At 45.8% G+C, this 18,441-nt stretch overlaps 1 protein-coding gene across 2 annotated transcripts in view; it reads right to left on the reverse strand.

The window, feature by feature from the left end:
- Positions 1–5,092: 5,092 nt before the first annotated feature.
- Positions 5,093–18,441, reverse strand: part of LOC102446010 (aldo-keto reductase family 1 member C3-like) — a 31,195-nt gene continuing 17,846 nt past the window's right edge. The window contains exons 5-10 of one of the 2 annotated variants that reach the window (XM_075897153.1): positions 15,435–15,512; positions 14,165–14,287; positions 10,373–10,482; positions 10,005–10,170; positions 8,397–8,479; positions 5,093–5,387 (exon numbers count right to left, since the gene is read on the reverse strand). In XM_075897153.1, the coding sequence (XP_075753268.1) occupies positions 5,348–5,387; positions 8,397–8,479; positions 10,005–10,170; positions 10,373–10,482; positions 14,165–14,287; positions 15,435–15,512 (600 nt within the window). In that variant the 3' untranslated portion in view covers positions 5,093–5,347. Of the gene's footprint in view, positions 5,388–8,396; positions 8,560–10,004; positions 10,171–10,372; positions 10,483–14,164; positions 14,288–15,434; positions 15,513–18,441 lie in introns of those variants that run through there. The other variant, XM_075897159.1, reaches the window with a different exon arrangement.

Here is an 18,441-nt window from a genome sequence, read left to right on the forward strand (position 1 = left end):
AACGGCTGTACTTGCTCAAGAAGCCGCGAGTGTAGACATAGCCTTCGAGGAAACTCTTCCCCCAGCCTCTCTGCCCCCAAGTTAATGTCACACACGTTGGGTTAATGCAATTGCAAGATAGTTGCATGAGGGGAGCTTGGTGGGGGCCATACTAATCCCTGTTGGTAGGAGGATGATGGGAAAAGTCCTTCGAGAGGGGTGACATGACACCTTTTACTTCTGGACATGTGTCCATCTTGCCCTGAGCGTGTTGCCTCCAGAGACCTGGTTGCCTCCAGAGAGGGTGTGGCTAATGGGGGTCGGGGCATGGTTAACGGGGATTAGGGGGTGTGGCTAATGGGGCACCACCAAAATTTATACAAATCTGCCAGCCCTGGAGGAGGAGTGTGTCGGCTGCCTGCGCCACAGGAGGTGTGAGTTTAGCGTAGGGTTTTCCTGTGCTGCGGGAGGGTGTGTGTGTGTTGGCGGGGGATTTTTTGTGCTTTTTTTTCCCCCTTCAATTAAAAAAATTCCTGGCCCCCCTCGTTGAAACTTTTGTGAGCTTTTTTTTGCTCAACCAAAATTGCTGCGGGGCCCCGTTGAAATTGTTTGAATTGGGCCCCGCACTTCCTAAACCGGCCCTGTTCTCAACATCCCTCACTAGCATGCTATCAAGGCATGCTCGGAAGGGGAGAAATGTGTAAGGAGCAGGGCTGTAGTTCATGTTGCTGCAATCCACAGAGCAGCCCAAGGAAGCTGCTGTTACTTGCTGAGGCCTATAGGGTGGCCTAAAATACACAAGGGATCCATCCAGCCCCCAGCCCGACTAGGATTAAGAGAAGCAAAGGCTGTTTGAAGCCATCTCAGTTTCCTCCTTTGCTCTGAGCTTCTGCAGCACAGAATCCTATTTAAGGTACATAAAGGTGTCACAGGGCAATAAGGAAAGGAAATAGCTATATTTTCAGCAATATGCTCTACTTTGTCTTTCTGAAAAGCTCTCCTTGTCCAGGGTGGTTCAGTAGAGGTTTTTTTTTCTTTATAGAATAACAAAAATGTTGTGCTGGAAGAGAGCTCAAGAAGCCATCTAGTCCGTCCTATGCTCTAAAGTTGGTTAAAGAATTCCTAGACCATCAGTTACACTTTGGCTGTGTCTAGACTGGCCGCTTGAATTTCCGCAAGAACACTGACGATCTCATGTAAGAAATCAGTGCTTCTTGCGGAAATACTATGCTGCTCCCATTCAGGCAAAATTGCCAGTGTAAACAGCTCAGATTTGTTTTGTGCAAAAAAGTCCCAACGGCGAAAATGGTGGAAAATCATGCCAGTCTAGCTGTAGCCTTTTAGTATTTCAGTGGAGTTAAAGGTTAATTTTCTCCTCCAAAACTCCTTTTTCCAACTTTCAAATACTGTCTGTACAGACATCAGCATTCACATTGCCTGTGCTGAATAAAAACATGAGGCAGAAAGCTGTGAGAAGAGTTGTTTGCTAAAATGTTTATGAGTTTAAGTCATTGCCTCCAGAGAACAAATAACAACAGTTAATTGACAAGTGTCAGAGGCACGGCCTTTGCCTCCTTGCAGGGCCAGACCGAGCCATTCCGGCGCCCCGGACAGACAGTTTAATTGCGCCCTGGGTTGGGGGAGGGCGCATGCGCGACCCTGCCCCCGCACCGGCACGTGGGAAAGGGCGCGCGGAGCTGGCGGTGGCAGGACGCACGTGCCTGGCCCGGCCCAGCCTGGCTACCGCCGCTGGCACGCACCCCGGAGTAGGCCAACCTTGGCAGTGCAGGGCCATGGAGCCGTGGGGGGAAAGGGCGCTGCTGGCTGATGCTGTGGGGGTTAACGCGGCCCCCGCCCCGGGCAGCCACTGCAGGGTGGCCGCTGGGAGCTGCTGCAGCCTGCGATCCGGGAGCCCCTTACAGCTGCCATTAGGCGCCCCCCATAGGTTGGCACCCTGGGCAGCTGCCCGGCTAACTCATGCCTTAATCCGGCCCTGCCTCCTTGTTTGCAGCATTGTCCTTGGCATGTTTTGTTTCACATGAATGTAAAGGTAGCAACAAGCAGAAGGTTACGCACTATTGAACATTACCTGTTGCTGCTATGTCCAAAAAGTAATTGCGGATGAAGAAAAACAAGCCCTTTAACTTTGTCTCATGCCCATCCCTATCTTGCTCACCTGCTGTCTTCTATGAATCACAAACATTAAGGGTAGAAAAGACCTACTAGTTATTCCCAGAGTGATACCTGGTACAGGGCTGAGTACATTATTGGTGCTTAATAATAATCCAGTTCATTTTGCATCAAGCAAAGCGTGGGCCTGGAAGAATTTAAGTAACTCCCAATTTATCTTCCTAATGCAGACGAAGGGTATGTCTACACTACCACCCTAGTTCGAACTAGGGTGTTAATGTAGGCAACCGGAGTTGCAAATGAAGCCCGGGATTTGAATTTCCCGGGCTTCATTTGCATCTCGCCGGGTGCCGCCATTTTTAAATGTCCGCTAGTGTGGACTCCGTGCCGCACAACTACACGCGGCACGAACTAGGTAGTTCAGACTAGGCTTCCTAGTCCAAACTACCGTTACTCCTCGTGAAATCATATAAGGCCAAAGTCTGAAGGTCAAGCAATGAGATGTTTATTGGAGTTAGTTTCAAGCAAGCATATCAATAGCTCTCATGCTGCAGAGCTTTACCCGTGTGCCCGTTCCCACCTTCTCTAAATATACCTCCAGTGTATGCTTCTGGTCCTGTCTCTTACATTCATGGTCATGTTCCATTTCGAAGGGTGTGAATTCAGTGGTTTGGTAACACCTCTTTTGTATCCTATTCCCATGGGAGGGATAAGGAGTGAGGTTCTGTCCTGGCCACAGTTAGGCTTTTCTTTGTCTTTTAGTTTGTCCTCTATCTTCCTCCCCCTACACCCACCTTGCCCGTTCTAAGGGTGCATCTACATTGCGCCTCTAGCCTTATTGCATGCCTCATTTTGAGCTTATTTTGAAATAGAGTTCTATTCTGACAAATCCCTTAATCATTGTGGAATGAAGTTCACAGGGATGTTGGTATAGCATGTCCATTATTTTGAAATGTAGAGATGCAGAAAATGCTATTTTGGGATACCCGAAGTATCCCAAAATAGCACCGCAGTGTAGACTTACCCTAACTGGCTGCTGCTTGACTTTGGCTTGCAAGAAGCCAAGCAGCCTTCCAATGTATGTTTATATTATTTTACTTTCACCATATCAAATAACACTTTAGCTCTGCTCATTTTCTTTCTCACTGTACTAACAAACCCATCTGGCAGAAGTAGCACACTGTGTCTTTGTTCATTGTTTACAGATATAACATCAGAGTATCAGAAATCAAATTCCCAAATTTTATCTCTGGCTAACAAACTGGCTTATATACCAACAGCAGACCAGGCATGATGCATCAAAGGTAGGTGGGTTTCTTAGAGGTTATGGGCCATAGCCACAGCTGGTGTACTTTGACATAGCTCTATTTTAGCAGAGAAGTGACACTCGGCATGCCTGAGGCAATAGTGGAGCAGTAAAACATACCCTATCATGGCTCATTGCTGTATTCCATGTGCTTCTATTGGCCACATTATTTGCAGGATCTTATAATATTCGGGACCAATTCATAAATTAGCATCATGCCAGTGAGTCAAATTCTCTTCTCAGATACATGGATGGGTGTGACTCAGTGGTGTAGTAAGAGGGTGGAAGTAAGGGGATTATCACCAATGTTCCCTGTAAAATGTACACTTGTGCAGCCTGTCAGGAGAGATTCAAATGCTGCACAACTAATTAGCAGAGTGCCCACACCGGGGTTTTTTGTTTCTACATTAGCACATGCCTCAGTGTACATAAAAATTTATTCTGCACATGGATGGAAAAAAATCCACACTTGGATGGAAGAAATTAAAGGGGACATTGATTATCACAATCCCTTGTCTTGAATGTAGCTGTTCCTATTTACTAACTGAAGAGCTGGAATTCTGCATTTAAAGCTAAAATCTTGATCCTTTTTCGCAGTGGAAGAGAAATGTAGTGGAAAACAACTTGCCATTTTATTGTACTAGGGAAGCAGGATTCCCAAATGTAACAGGTTCCCTGGGTGCAACCTGGAACTGGGATACTGCTGAGCTGTCTGTCTTACCAGCCTGGGCTCCCGCTTACACTGTCATGCTATAGGAAATTGCAAACCAGGTACTGCACTCGTACACACACCCAAGTGGGTTACATGAATGCTTTCATCAGCCACTCATGAACCAACAGTAGAGAGGCTCCAGCCAATTCCCCACATCTCCCCAGCATAGGACCTCAGAACTGTAGTGTCTTCCTGGGTCAGAAGCCTGACCAATGTAAGTTTATTTCCCTAATTGGCCCCTCCCTGCCTCAGTGGGGAGAGGACATGCATCAACTCTTCTTCCTGAGCAGATTTCCCAAGCACTTCAACCGAAACACATTTTAGGTAAAATATAAAACAGATTTATTAACTATCAAGAGAGATTTTAATTGATTGTAAATAGTAAAGATACAGATCAAAGTTGGTCACTTAAGAAATGAAAGTAGCATCACAATCTGAGTTCTATAAACTAGACAGATTTGAATCAAGTGTGTGTCACCCTGATGGTGAAGTTCCTTCATACACAGGCTGGGCCTCTTTCAAGAGGGATAAGGGATCTTTTGGAAAAGGCTTTATTTTTCTAAAGATCAGCGTCTAGATGGGCGCTTGTCTCCGACAAAGCTCCGTGACGGAAAAAAAGTGGCAGCCATTTTTATGCTAATAAGCGCGGGAGATTTAAATCCCCGCTTCATTAGCAATTGCGATACATCTAATTTACATCCCTTTTCCGAAAAAAGGATGTAGTCTAGACGTAGCCTACATGTTTTCAGATCTGTCAGAGTTAAAGAATTCATTTTGTGGGATTTTTAAGTCTCCAGTCTCTGTTAAGTTCTGGGTCCAGTCCTGCAAGCTGCTGAGTGACCTGAATGACTGCCAAAGTGGACAGACCCCCCTCGTTTATCACACCAGAGAACCAGCCACATTGTGGGTATAACCCTCACACAGAGCATGTCTGCTGGCTCTGAGAATGAAGTAAAGAAACACAATTACCAAAGAATATAAACTAGATTTAATAAGTGCATTATACAAACACCTCCCCGCCCCCATTAGCAACCAAGAACCATTCCATTCAGAGAGAGTTGTTTAGAATTTCTGTTTAAGTGTACGGTGTAGATCTCTTGATAGCACCAACACAAGCTGGGCTTCTTCTGTAAGACTAATCACTGGAGTGGGGCAAGGAGACAAAATGTACACTGGATATTCCTTAAGCATGAAACAAAACCAGGAAAGGATCCTTTCTATTATTTGTCTCTAAATGGAAATTGAGGGTGCTCCAAAAATCTAGAAAATAAAGATAACATTTATGAAGCAAGATTACTAGGATAGCTGAGTGGAAAATGCAGGCATCTCAAAGAGCAGAAATATGACACTTTCTACCAGTCCCAAGGTTTTCTATAGGCCCCTTACTGCACTGTTTGAGCACATGCTCTAGTCAGCGTATTGTGTCTATTGAAATGACATTACATTACTGCAGAGTTTTTAACTAAGACCTGTGTTCATTTGGCTGTTGAGGCTCAGAGAACACATGACTGAATGTGACATAACTGCAGTGGTGCTGGAATTATTTTTAGGGTGAGGATGCTCCATTGTGTCCTCTCCAACCTTTTCACAGCTTGTCATGTCAGGCTGGGATCACACCTACAGTTGCCAACTCTCCTGAACTGGATGCCACTGCCGCTAATAGTGTCTGGTTCATTTGGTCCGGGAGAGTTGACAACCCAGCCACAGCTGGTGGCAGTTGCAGAGCCCCGGCCTAGTGGCAGGACTCAGAGTGGCAGCGCAGCCTCCAGAGCTGCTGGCCTGGACCCCATGGATGTTGGGTTGCAGAATCTGTGGGGAGGGTGGGTGGCAGGACCCCCAAGAGGTACTGAAGCCTTCAGGGCCAGCAGCACCCTGGAGGGGCCACCAGAGGCCAGGACATGGGGTTAGTGGAGTAAGCGGTGGGGTCCTGGGTGCGAGGAAGCCGAGTAGAAACCTGGCAGTGCTGCAATATACTCTACACCTTAGTTATGCATAGGTGCAGGAAGCAATCTGTAATTGCTGAGAACAGAAGCTTGGCATGAGAGCTGATTATTCCTAGTAAACGCTGAGGTTAGAACAAATAATATTGGGCTGTGATGAAGATGGAAAATTATTTTTAAAATGCACATAGGCCCAGCCTATAAAGTTGAGATCCAGGTCTGGATCCAAAATCTGGCTGTGTTTTGGTTTACCCCATTCCAGTCATAAAGGACATCCAGATAAAAGAATATTTAAGACTCAAATATCTGCAGAGCTCAGGACTGTTAGGCACAGTGGCACTGTACAGAGCTGAGGAGCGGGGAGAGGATGTGTCCTCCAGGAGAAGTTTGTAACTCTGATCCTTGGGCTAATCCCCAAGATGCTCCCTGCTGGCTGGGGATTGCTGGAGCACAGCAGCACTCTGGCCACACCCTATCCCCAGAAACACCTTCAGTGTATCCCTGTATGCCATGGCTCTGGAGAGTATGGCAAAGGCCCTGGCTCCACTGGGCTCTGCACTGCCAGGGGTATCCCTATGCAGATGCCACTAGAACAGAACACAGGGCCGAGAGGCGGACTCTGGACTGATTCTAGATTTTCAGCTCAGGCCCATCTCTACTTGAAAACACCAGAAATCCTTATAACCATTAGGAGGGTTAGACAATGACCTAGGCATACAAGGGAAGTTGTGGTTTTCCCTTCAAACTGGGAAAATTCAAGGCTAGGCAAGATAACCAATTACTAGGAACATTTTGGGATACTGGGCCAAATAAGAGCAGCATTTGAGCTACTGCAATCACTCCTACTACACTCTCCAGGGTTGAATAAATGACCTCCGAAGTCCATTTCGCTGCCATTGTGGCGGTCTCAGACATTGGTGCATCTCAGTTTCTCCTATTCTCTGGCTGTGTCTAGACTGGCCAGTTTTTCCGGAAAATCAGCCGCTTTTCTGGAAAAACTTGCCAGCTGTCTACACTGGCTGTTTGAATTTCCGCAAAAGCACTGATTTCCTACTGTAAGAAATCAGTGCTTCTTGCGGAAATACTATTCTGCTCCCATTCAGGCAAAAGTCCCTTTTGTGCAAAAGGGCCAGTGTAGACAGCTCAGATTTGTTTTCTGCAAAAAAGCCCCGATCGCGAAAATGGCAATCGGGGCTTTTTTGTGGAAAAGCGCGTCTAGATTGGCACTGACGCTTTTCCGCAAAAAGTGCTTTTGCGGAAAAGTGTCTGTGCCAATCTAGACGCTCTGTTCTGAAAATGCTTTTAATGGAAAACTTTTCTGTTAAAAGCATTTCCGGAAAATCATGCCAATCTAGATGCAGCCTCTGTGTCTGGCCCATAATTTTTTCATCTCCTGTAGGCTTGAATGCTTGGGTCTGGCTTTGGTGTTGGATTCAGTGTGGGGGTTTAAGATGGTGTTGGCAGTCTGGGATATACAGGACATCAGACTTAGGGTACGTCTACACAGCTTAGGTTGGAATAGCTTATTTCAGCTTTTGGTGCTGTCTACACAGCAGGAAGTCCAAGAAAGAGCACTCTTCTTCCGACTGCCCTTATTCCTTGTAAAATGTGGGTTATAGGAGTCGGAGTGAGATCTCCTCTAGTTCATCATTATTTTGACATTATGTCGAAATAACTGCTTGCAGTGTGGACGTGGACTGTGTTATTTTGGAATAATGCTAGTTATTCCAAAATAACGCTGCTGTGTAGACATAGCCTAAGTTCTGGGTTTTGCCTTCTCACCTTAAACTCTGACTCCATTCCAGTCCTAATACTATGGTCTTAAGTACTTCTTGGGTGCATCTAAACTACATGGCTCCGTCGATGGAGCCATGTAGATTAGTTTACTTGAAAAAGGAAAGTGAAGCTGCGATTTAAATAATCACCGCTTCATTTAAATCAAAATGGCTGCTGTGCTGTGCCGATCAGCTGTTTGCCAGCACAGCGCAGCAGTCTAGATGGGGATCTGCCAACCCCAGAACCCTTCGTTGGCAGATCCTGTAAACCTTGTTTCATTGCCGCGCTGTGCCGACAAACAGCTGATCAGCACAGCGTGGTGGCCATTTTGATTTAAATGAAGCAGCGATTATTTAAATCGCTGCTTCATTTCCATTTGTCGTCCTGCCTCATCTACATGGCTCCGTCGACGGAGCCATGTAGTCTAGACACATCCCCTTTGTCAGCACAGGGTCAGTACATCACAAAACCTTATTTCTTTGTGGGTAACCACTGCTGGATTTCTCTGCCCCGCCACAGAGTTTGAAAATAAGTACAAAGTATTACGACTTACTGTTCTAACAGCACATAAGGACGATTTTTGTTCATCCCATCAATGGTTTTCATGTCCTCCTCAGAGAGCTGGAAATCAAAAACCTGACAAAGACAGGATTAAACACTGGGTTACTCTTGCAGGATACACGTGCATTCATGGATGCACAAGTCTCACGTCAAGCCTAAAGAAAAAGAAAGATGTGCATTAGTCTGGGCCTGCTCTTTCCACTGTATATTAGGTATTTCAGAAGTGAAAGGCATCTATATATGTAACTGCTGTGATTTTCTTTTCTGTGCATTTCACCCAGGCCCACCAATGAGAGGAAGCAAAGAGGACAGTTGTCCCAGGGCCCAGTGATTCAAGTGAATGTAGGGCTCTGGCTGCTACCACAGTATCAGAGCTAGAGCTCTGGGCCCCTTTGAATCATCTCCATAGTGCCACAGTGCTACTCTGTGTGACTCTGAGAGCTGGGGGCTGATGCACCATGGTCCAGGCAGCGCTAAGGGGGCAGAGCTAGAGGCAGCCAGCCTTCTATGGCATGGAGCTGTCCCCCCCAGCTTTGCTCTAGAGCCAGGGGTTACTGTCGCCCCCACTGATCACCTTTAAACTTCAAGCAATCTGCAGTCTGCAATGATAGCTGCCATTTTGGAAAGTAAAGGGCATGTCACAGAGGAGATACACACCGTGCTCTCTCCTGTACATGTAATGTCCTTTTGTTCTTTCTCTTAATCTAGTATCAGTCAGTCAGTCTGATCTTGTATGGAATGATGTTTAAGATACGGGGCTAAAATGGGTGGGGTAGAACAGAGCAAAATCTAGGGACGGTCTGTGGCAGGAAATGTGCCCACTTAGGCTGTGTCCAGACTCAGGGTTTTTTTTTAAAAAAGTAGCCTTTTTTTCGAAAAAACCTCACCTGCGTCTAGACTGCAGCCGCGTTCTTTCGAAATTAAATCGAAAGAACGCGGCTTTTCTTTCGATGGCGGTAAACCTCAATTTACGAGGAAGAACGCCTTCTTTCGAAAGTTCCTCTTTCGAAAGAAGGCGTTCTTGAATGTAAATAGGGCTTCTTCGAAAGAGAGCATCCAGACTCACTGGATGCTTTCTTTCGAAAAAGCAAGCCGCTTTTTCGAAAGTTCAATGTGCAGTCTAGACGCTCTCTTTCGAAAGAGGCTCTTTCGAAAGTATCTTTTGAAAGAGCCTCTTTCGAAAGAGGCTTGCAGTCTAGACATAGCCTTATATTGGAAGTTCATTTGTCTTTCCAAAGCTCAGAGATGGCTTTTATTCCAATCTGGTAGCAAGAGCAGATTTAGCTATTTTGTGAAAGGGCTCCATAAATCAGTTGCTCCCTCAAAATTTTGCCTGTGGAAGTGACAAGAAAGCCATCATGTTTTTTCTCCCCATTATTTGTTCTCTAGGGGATACTAAGTTACACTGTTCAAATATTGAAGTGGAAAAAGTTCTCTCTCAGAATAGAGAACCTGCTTGAGAACTGCACTACACAGTAGTTGATAGTTTTCGGGCAGGATCCTGCAATACCACACTGTACAAGGGCACAACATCATTGGCATCTCATTTAAATCCACACATGGGAGGTGTTCCCCTCATTCTCTTCTCTCACTAATTTACCTGGGAGTTTTCTTCAATACGCTCTTTGGTGAAGCTCTTAAAGAGGACCACAATACCGCGCTGTAGCTGGTAGCGGAGGGCTACTAGAGCAGGACTTCGGTTGTGTTTTTTGGCAACTGCACCCAATACTGGGTCCTCTAGCAGAACTGGGACACTTTGATCTATCCTACAGGGGAAACAGACAAACAGGGAACATTTGTGGGATCAGGAATGCAGTCACCTCTGCCTACTGAGGACAATGCCAGTACAATCTGAAGACAATATTCTAGGTCTTTTCCAGCTCTTTTTTTTACTGAGGCATTTCCTCTCCTTCCAACCCATTATTGAGGTTTGAAAACCTGGGAGCTCACCCAAGTTTCTTTCCTTACCAATTCTTGTCTCTCTGAGATCCCAGAGCACAATACGCTTCAAGGAGGATACTGTTGGATTTGCAGAAGGCCAGCAGCTTGCTTTGGTTGAGGTACGGGTGACATTCAACCTGAAGAAATCATTCCCCAACCCAAAATTGAGATTTCTGATCATATAAGAAGCAGCAGTCAGACAAAAGAAACAGCAGATGTTATTTCAACAAGAAACAGAAAATATTATACTACCACATTACAATTCAGCTAAATATAGTATCTTTAAAATACAGCCTAGCAGTGCAAATGAGCATGGAATGTAATTTTGCTGACAACAAATCTCAAGAACAGTTTTGCTAGTAGAGGACAGTGAAGTCCATAGATGTTGTGTGAGGGCTGGCTTCATAAGGATTTATAAACTGAGGGCCAAATCCTCCTTTCCTTACTCACATGTGTAGTCCCACTGATACCTTATTAAATATTCTACACTCCGCATTTGGCCCATAGTGTATTTTCACACAGCTGGGATATGGATCAAAATCTTGGCCTGGACTAACACTGCCTTTACAGCAATGGCCATTTGTTCCAGAAAGAACTACTAATCAACATTCTAGAGGTGTGTTCAGGACCAATTGAAACAATAGTTTTGTATGAGATGACACTCTATGCTCTTATTTTTAATGACTGATGACTTCCTCCAAAGTGGTCTCTTGGTCTAAAATTTCTCATGCTTCATCTCATCTCACAACTGATTTTTTGGGGGGAGAGAATGGATAAGAAATTGAAACAAAAATATTTTAGTAATTTTTGAGTTATCCAGATGTGAAAGCACTAACATTGGGTATGTTTACACTACAGCACTAATTCGAACTAACTTAATTTGAATTAGTTAATTTGAACTAAACTAATTCAAATTAGTGCATCTAGACCTAAAAACTAGTTCGAATTAGCATTAACCGAAGTTAAGGATGGCCGGAAGCAGTGCCGGCAGGGCATCAGATTAGGACTCAGAGCGTGGAGCTGCTGTCTCAGGCTAGCCGAGGGCTGTGCTTAAAGGGTCCTGACCTCCACCCCGGACAGGCAGTTCTCAGGGGTTCCCCACCTGCAAAGCAGTCCTGGCTTGGAGTGCCCTGAGTGCCCACACTTGGCACATCACAGCACTCGGCCATCAGCCCGGCTGCACGTGCCGCCGGCTGCCATCCGGGGGGAGAGGGGTCAATCGGGGGGCTGCAGGAGAGCTTCCACCCCGAGGAGCCCACAGAGCCACCCCAGTTCTCCCCATCGGGGGCTCATACCCCATTCTTCCCTCACCTTCTTCCACTTACCCCTCTCTAGCCCCCCTTCCTGATGTACAAAATAAAGGACATGTGTGTTCAAAAATAGAAACTCTCTTTATTGAACAAAACATGGGGAGACTGGGAAAAGGAGGTGGTAGAGGGGAAGAGAGAGGGTGGGAGAAGGGAGGGCAACTAAAATGATCAGGGGTTTGAAACAGGTCCCATATGAAGAGAGGCTAAAGAGACTGGGACTTTTCTGCTTAGAAAAGAGGAGACCAAGGGAGGATATGATAGAGGTCTATAAAAGCAGGAGTGGTGTAGAGAGGGTGCATAAAGAGAAGTTCTTCATTAGTTCCCATAGTAGAAAGACTAGAGGACACCAAATGAAATGAATGGGTAGCAGCCTTCAAACTAATAACAGAAAGTTCTTCTTCACAAAGCAAATAGTCAACCTGTGGAACTCCTTGCTGCAGGAGGCTGTGAAGGCTAGAACTAGAACAGAGTTTAAAGAGAAGTGAGATAAAGTCACGGAGGTTGGCTCCATGGAGTGGTATTAGCCAGGGGGTAGAAATGGTGTCCCTGGCTTCTGTTTGTGGAAGGCTGGAGATGGATGGCACGAGACAAATGGTTTGGTCATTGTTTCGGTCCATCCCCTCCAGGGTCCCTAGGGTTGGCCGCTGTCAGCAGACAGGCTACTGGGCTAGATGGACCTTTGGTCTGACCCAGTACGGCCATTCTAAGCTCAGGGCTCAGGGTCGGGGGTCTCATTGGACCACCTTGATTTTCATGCAAACCTGCTCCTGGGTGGCCAGGCTGGCAGCTCTCCTGCCCTAGATGGCCACTTTCCTGTGCCTGGTGCGGACGTCGTGGATGAGGTGGGTGCCCGCCTCTTGCGGGCCTGGGCAGGCTCCAGGGAGCCGCCAGCCTGGTCCCGGAAAGAGGCAGAGGGCTGGGTGGCAGTGGGTGGCTGGTTCATGCCGTGCCAGGTGCAGGGTCTGCTGGTTGGGTGCTGGCAGGCTTGCACCTGGCACGGGCACCGTAGCCAGCCCGTGTTCCTTTAAGGGCTCCGGGGCAGGGAGAGGGGGCAGACGAGTTTCCCTGGTGGTGCCCAGAGTGGCCACCAGGGAAAGCTGGGGAGGGCTAGCCTCCCACTAGTTCGAATTAAGTGGCCACACAGCCCTTAATTCGAACTGCTTAATTCGAACTAGGTATTAGTCCTCGTAGAATGAGGTTTACCTAGTTCGAATTAAGCACTCCGCTAGTTCGAATTAAGTTCGAACTAGCGGTTTGCCTGTGTAACGCCTATCAAAGTTAAATTCGAACTAACGTCTGTTAGTTCGAATTAACTTTGTAGTGTAGACATACCCATTTAGAGTAACAATTTCAGAATGTAGTTTGTTTCTACCTATATATTATCCTCCAAGCAGAATTTGTGCTAGCCTAATTTTGAAAAAAATAGTTGAAATGCATAATTACTTTCAACAACGGACTATTCTATGTACATCCTGTGTTATTTTGCTTATCATATATAAGTCAATTCTTTCCATTTTTTCAGCAGGTACAGAATGCATCTGGGTTTCTACATGAAGGGTAGGCAAGTGGTCCATCTGAATCACCTCTCTCTGGGCCTAGTAACAAAAAGCCACATTTCTGAGAATGCGTTTGGATAACCTAGTAACAAAACATCCTCTCATTCCAAGCTGAAAGAGGCTGGTGCTCTGAAAGTCCACTCTCATAGCAGGGGAATGAAGCAGCAGGAAAGGCTCTTGAGACTTACAGATATGTGACTGGGTCTCTCTTCCTCCTGCTCATCTAAGTCCTGGTCTCCACTATTGGGTGAATCTATGCACTGGGGGGGGGGGGGGGGGTGATCAATTTAGGGGATGTAGTGAAGGGATCTAAATCGAATGCTGAACATGCTCCCCGAGACTCTGGTACTTCACCAGAACAAGACACGTAAGGTAAATGGATGGAAGAGTTTCTCCCATAGACTTAACATGATATAGATACTCACAGTATCTTGACTCCAGCTATGTTAGTCATGTAGCTAGAGTTAACTCAGATTGACTTTAGCCCATAGTGTAGACTTCCCTTCAGACACTGTTTCCTTTATGGTATTTTCTACTTCATTCTTTTCTGATTTGCTTAAGTTTTTCATTAATTCAATGATGGGCACAAAAAAAAGCCTTTGTTCAAAGCTACACGGAACTATGGGCTTTTTGGAATATGAACCTGAATGTATGTTTGATAATGGCCTCGGTCTTTAACAACAGCTGGTCCCAACATCCACAGATTTTGAGGAGTTCAATATGAGGGTCTGTCTGTTGTAGGTTGTTTCTATCTGAAGGGAAGCAATAAGCAAGATTTCCTTTTAATTTGAAAAAGAAAGGCTGGACATGAACTCCTGCTAAGAAAGAAATGCTTCTGTTTCCTTTGAGCATTGAGTTTTTCCCTTCATTAAGGAAACTCTTCACTGACTACAAGTTACAAATTTTGTCTAACGGAACACTTTTAGGTCTCCATCCTATGGATAGTTTTTTACCTGGTTGAGAACAGGTTTGTACTTGAGCCCGGGTTTGTTCAGGATCATTTCCAGCTGTCTCATGTTGAAGTTGGAAACCCCGATCGACTTCACCAAGCCTGCGTCTTTACATGCCTCCATGGCCTTAGAAAAACAATGATGGCCAGTTCCATTATCACAAATGGCAGTATATTTTCCACAACACTTGAAAAAAATTATGCTCAAAATGATTCCACCAAAATGTTATTACATATGGGAGGGGAAACTTTGATTTGTTCTAGAACAAAACTCTGAATTAGAAACAGTCATTTTTCAACTGCTCAGTTAGGCATCGGTTCTCTGTTCAGTCCCCTGTGCAATCAATTCATCTTTTCCCACAAAAGGAAGCAGATAATATGGCCAGTGTCCCAGTCACTCTCTCTCTTATTTGTCCCTTGCATATACAGAACCCCAAAACCATAGTGATACCCAATCTCTGCTAGTGAGCAATATAGAAATAAGGATACCACAAAAGTTTGGGAACCAGTTTAAGAGCTTAAGAGTTTTATAGCAGAAAAACTGAGAATCTAAAGAGGAATACATAAGAAATACTGAAAGAAATGGACAGGAGCAGTGGTCACCATTAAAATGTCGGTTTTTACTGACAGTGGCAATGCTGTGGTATCTGAGATACACGTATTTCCCTGTCCTGGTAATAGACAATGACTGCAGAGATTCAGATCAGAAGCAGTGCTATGATAACAATGATACTAAAGCCAAATATTTACAATGAATATAAACAACTTACTAGAGTCCACTGAAGGGAGGGCACATTACAGGCAAAGTTTTAACTTTTTTCCTTTTGAATGAGGGAGTTAAGAAAATGCAGTATAACTGATTTAGATGTTGTTAAGGAAATCTGTTGCTGAATCACAAGAAGGAGCATTGCTGACTGTTGCTGTTGGGCTAACTGGCACAAAAAGCATCCAGAACTTATTTTTGTCACTTAGCTGGAAACGATGATGCTCCATACACACAAGTAGCAGGTCTGTTAAGTGTGAAGGTGTCATTTGTATATATAGTTACTTGTTGGTGTGAATCTGTGCATTATCGATAGGCTGTTCAACAACATATTCTACTAAATACCTCAGCATTTCATCTACTTAACAATTACAGTCTCCTTAGCCATCTAAAAAGGTCACTTATCTAAAAAGCAGACAGAATTGTGAACACTTGCCAGGTAACAATTACCTGGCTGACTAAGGAAACTGGATGTGATATTGATTAATAGCATGTTGTTCATATCACTCACCTCCCAAGTTTGACACAGATCTACAACATCAAAAATGACTTTTCCGTTTTCATCCTTTGGGATTGGATCTGTCCCAGGCTTAAAAACAAAACAAAAAAAAAATCCCTTTTGTTTGCGATGTTTTTTACACAAATGGATTGTAATTATTTTGTGGAAGCAAGGAAGGACTTGTAACCAGGAGGATCTAGGAAGGGAAGGTGTTGAATTCTATAGCTGGATAAATGTAATAGAATGGTTTTAGCTAAACCACTTGGCTTTCCACAAACTAAACAATCATGGAAGAGAGAGTGAAAGCTGTATCATTGTCTAGTCACCAAGAATCTTCTTACCAGTAACACCAAAAAGGTATGGGATCTAAACATCCTATTAACTTTCTCCTGTTTAAATCCCTAAGGGTATGTCTACACTACAAAGTTAGTTCGAACTAACGGACGTTAGTTCGAACTAACTTTAAAAGGTGCTACACTAGCGCTCCGCTAGTTCGAATTTGAATCGAACTAGCGGAGCGCTTAGTTCGAACTAGGTAAACCACATTTTACGAGGACTAACGCCTAGTTCGAACTAGCTAGTTCGAACTAAGGGCTGTGTAGCCCTTTAGTTCGAACTAGTGGGAGGCTAGCCCTCCCCAGGTTTCCCTGGTGGCCACTCTGGCCAACACCAGGGAAACTCTATGCCCCCCTCCCGGCCCCGGACCCCTTAAAGGGGCACGGGCTGGCTACAGTGCCCGTGCCAGGTGCAAGCCTGCCAGCACCCAGCTAGCAGACCCTGCACCTGGCACGGCACAGAGCCACCCACCCGATGCCCCCCAGCCCACCCCCTCTTGCCGGGACCTGGCTGGCGGCTCCCGGGAGCTTGCCCTGGACCGCAAGAGGCGGGCACCTTCCTGGGCTAGTGCGGACATCGTGGACCTCGTCCACGATCTCCGCACTAGGCACAGGAAAGTGGCCGTCTAGGGCAGGAGAGCTGCCAGCCTGGCCACCTAGGACCAGGTGTGCATGAAAATCAAGGGGGTCCACTGAGACCCCCGACACTGAGCCCTGAGCTTACAATGGCCGTACTGGGTCAGACCAAAGGTCCATCTAGCCCAGTAGCCTGTCTGCCAACAGCGGCCAACCCTAGGGACCCTGGAGGGGATGGACCGAAGACAATGACCAAGCCATTTGTCTCGTGCCATCCCTCTCCAGCCTTCCACAAACTTTGGGCAGGGACACCACTCCTACCCTCTGGCTAATAGGACTCCATGGACCCAACCTCCATGACTTGATCTCACTTCCCTTTAAACTCTGTTCTAGTTGTAGCCTTCACAGCCTCCTGCAGCAAGGAGTTCCACAGGTTAACTATTTGCTTTGTCAAGAACAACAACTTTCTCTTACTAGTTTGAAGCCTGCTACCCATTCCTTTCCTTTGGTGTCCTCTAGTCCTTCTTTATGGGAACTCAGGAAGAACTTTTCTGAATGCACCCTCTCCACCCAACCCCTGCTTTTAGAGACCTCTATCCTGTCCCCCCTCCGTCTCCTCTTTTCTAAGCTGAACAGTCCCAGTCTCTGTAGCCTTTCTTCATCTGGGACCTGTTCCCAACCCCTGATCATGTTAGTTGCCCTCCCCTCTCCCAGCCTTTCTCTTCCCCTCTCCCACCTCCTTTTCCCAGTCTCCCCCAGTTTTTTTCAATAAAGACAGAGTCAATGTTGGAAGAAACGTTATCTTTATTTTGTACATCAATAAGAAGGGGGGCTAGGGAAGGGTAAGTGGAAGGAGGTGAGGGAGGAATGGGGTACGAGCCCCCGATGGGGAGGACTGGGCTGGCTCTGCGGGCTTCTGGGGGTGGAAGCTCTCCTGCAGCCCCCCAATTACTCCCTCTCCCCAGATGGCAGCCTGCGGCAAGTGCAGCCGGGCTGATGGCCGAGTGGTATGATGTGCCCAGTGTGGGCACTCAGGGCACTCCAAGCCAGAACTTCTTTGCAAGCGGGGCACCCCTTAGAACTGTGTGTCCGGGGTGGGGGTCGGGACCCTTTAAGCGCAGCCCTCGGCTAGCCTGAGACAGCATCTCCATGCTCTAAGTCCTCCTTTTATGCCCTGCCGGCACTGCTTCCGGCCATCCTTAAGCCCTGTTCAGAGTCCACTCAATGTGGACTTACTAGTTCGAACTAGCAAAACGCTAGTTCGAACTAGTTTTTAGTTCTAGATGCGTTAGTTCGAACTAGCTTAGTTCGAATTAACTAATTCGAACTAAGTTAGTTCGAACTAGCGCTGTAGTGTAGACGTACCCTAAGGGAATACTCCAGTAGCTCCAGAACAAGACTTAAGTCACCCACATTAAAACAGTAACAGAAAATATGGAAATGGAAGAAGAGTTAAATACTTTTTTTTCCAGTTTTCACTGAACAGGCTAGTATGACTGGATATCTAACCTAATGAATACCAGTGAAAAGGAGGTGGAATATGATGCTAAAACAGGGAAAGAACAAATCTATATTTACTTAAGTCAGATGTCTTCAAGTTACCAAGTCCTAGGATACTCAAGGGGTTGACTAAGCGATATCTCTGCCAGTGGCGATTATGTTCTAGAAGTCATGGAAGTCATGGGAGAAATTAAAAAAGACTGGAAAAGGGAAATATAGTGCCAATCTCTACAAAGTAAAATAAGGGCAACCCAGGGAACTTCCTAAATATCATGGCAAATAAGCACTGGACTAGGAAGTTGTGGAATCTCCCTTGCTGGAGATTTAAGTTGCAGAGGGGTAGCCGTGTTAGTCTGTAACTGGAAAAACAACACATAGCCTCTAAGGTGCTGCAGAACTAACAAAAGTGTAGCTGGTATCATGAGCTTTTGTGGACACAACCCACTTCTTCAGATGAACAGATTTAAGGACAGTTTAGAAAAACATCTGCCAATGATGTGCTATATAATACTTAGTCCTGCCATGAGTGCAGGGGACTTGCCTACATGACCTCGAGGTCCCTTCCAGTTCTATGTTTCTACCTTGACCTGAAGTTTCCACTAGAACAG

This window comes from Pelodiscus sinensis, chromosome 1 (assembly GCF_049634645.1).
Source record: "Pelodiscus sinensis isolate JC-2024 chromosome 1, ASM4963464v1, whole genome shotgun sequence".
NCBI classification, from domain to species: Eukaryota; Metazoa; Chordata; order Testudines; family Trionychidae; genus Pelodiscus; species Pelodiscus sinensis.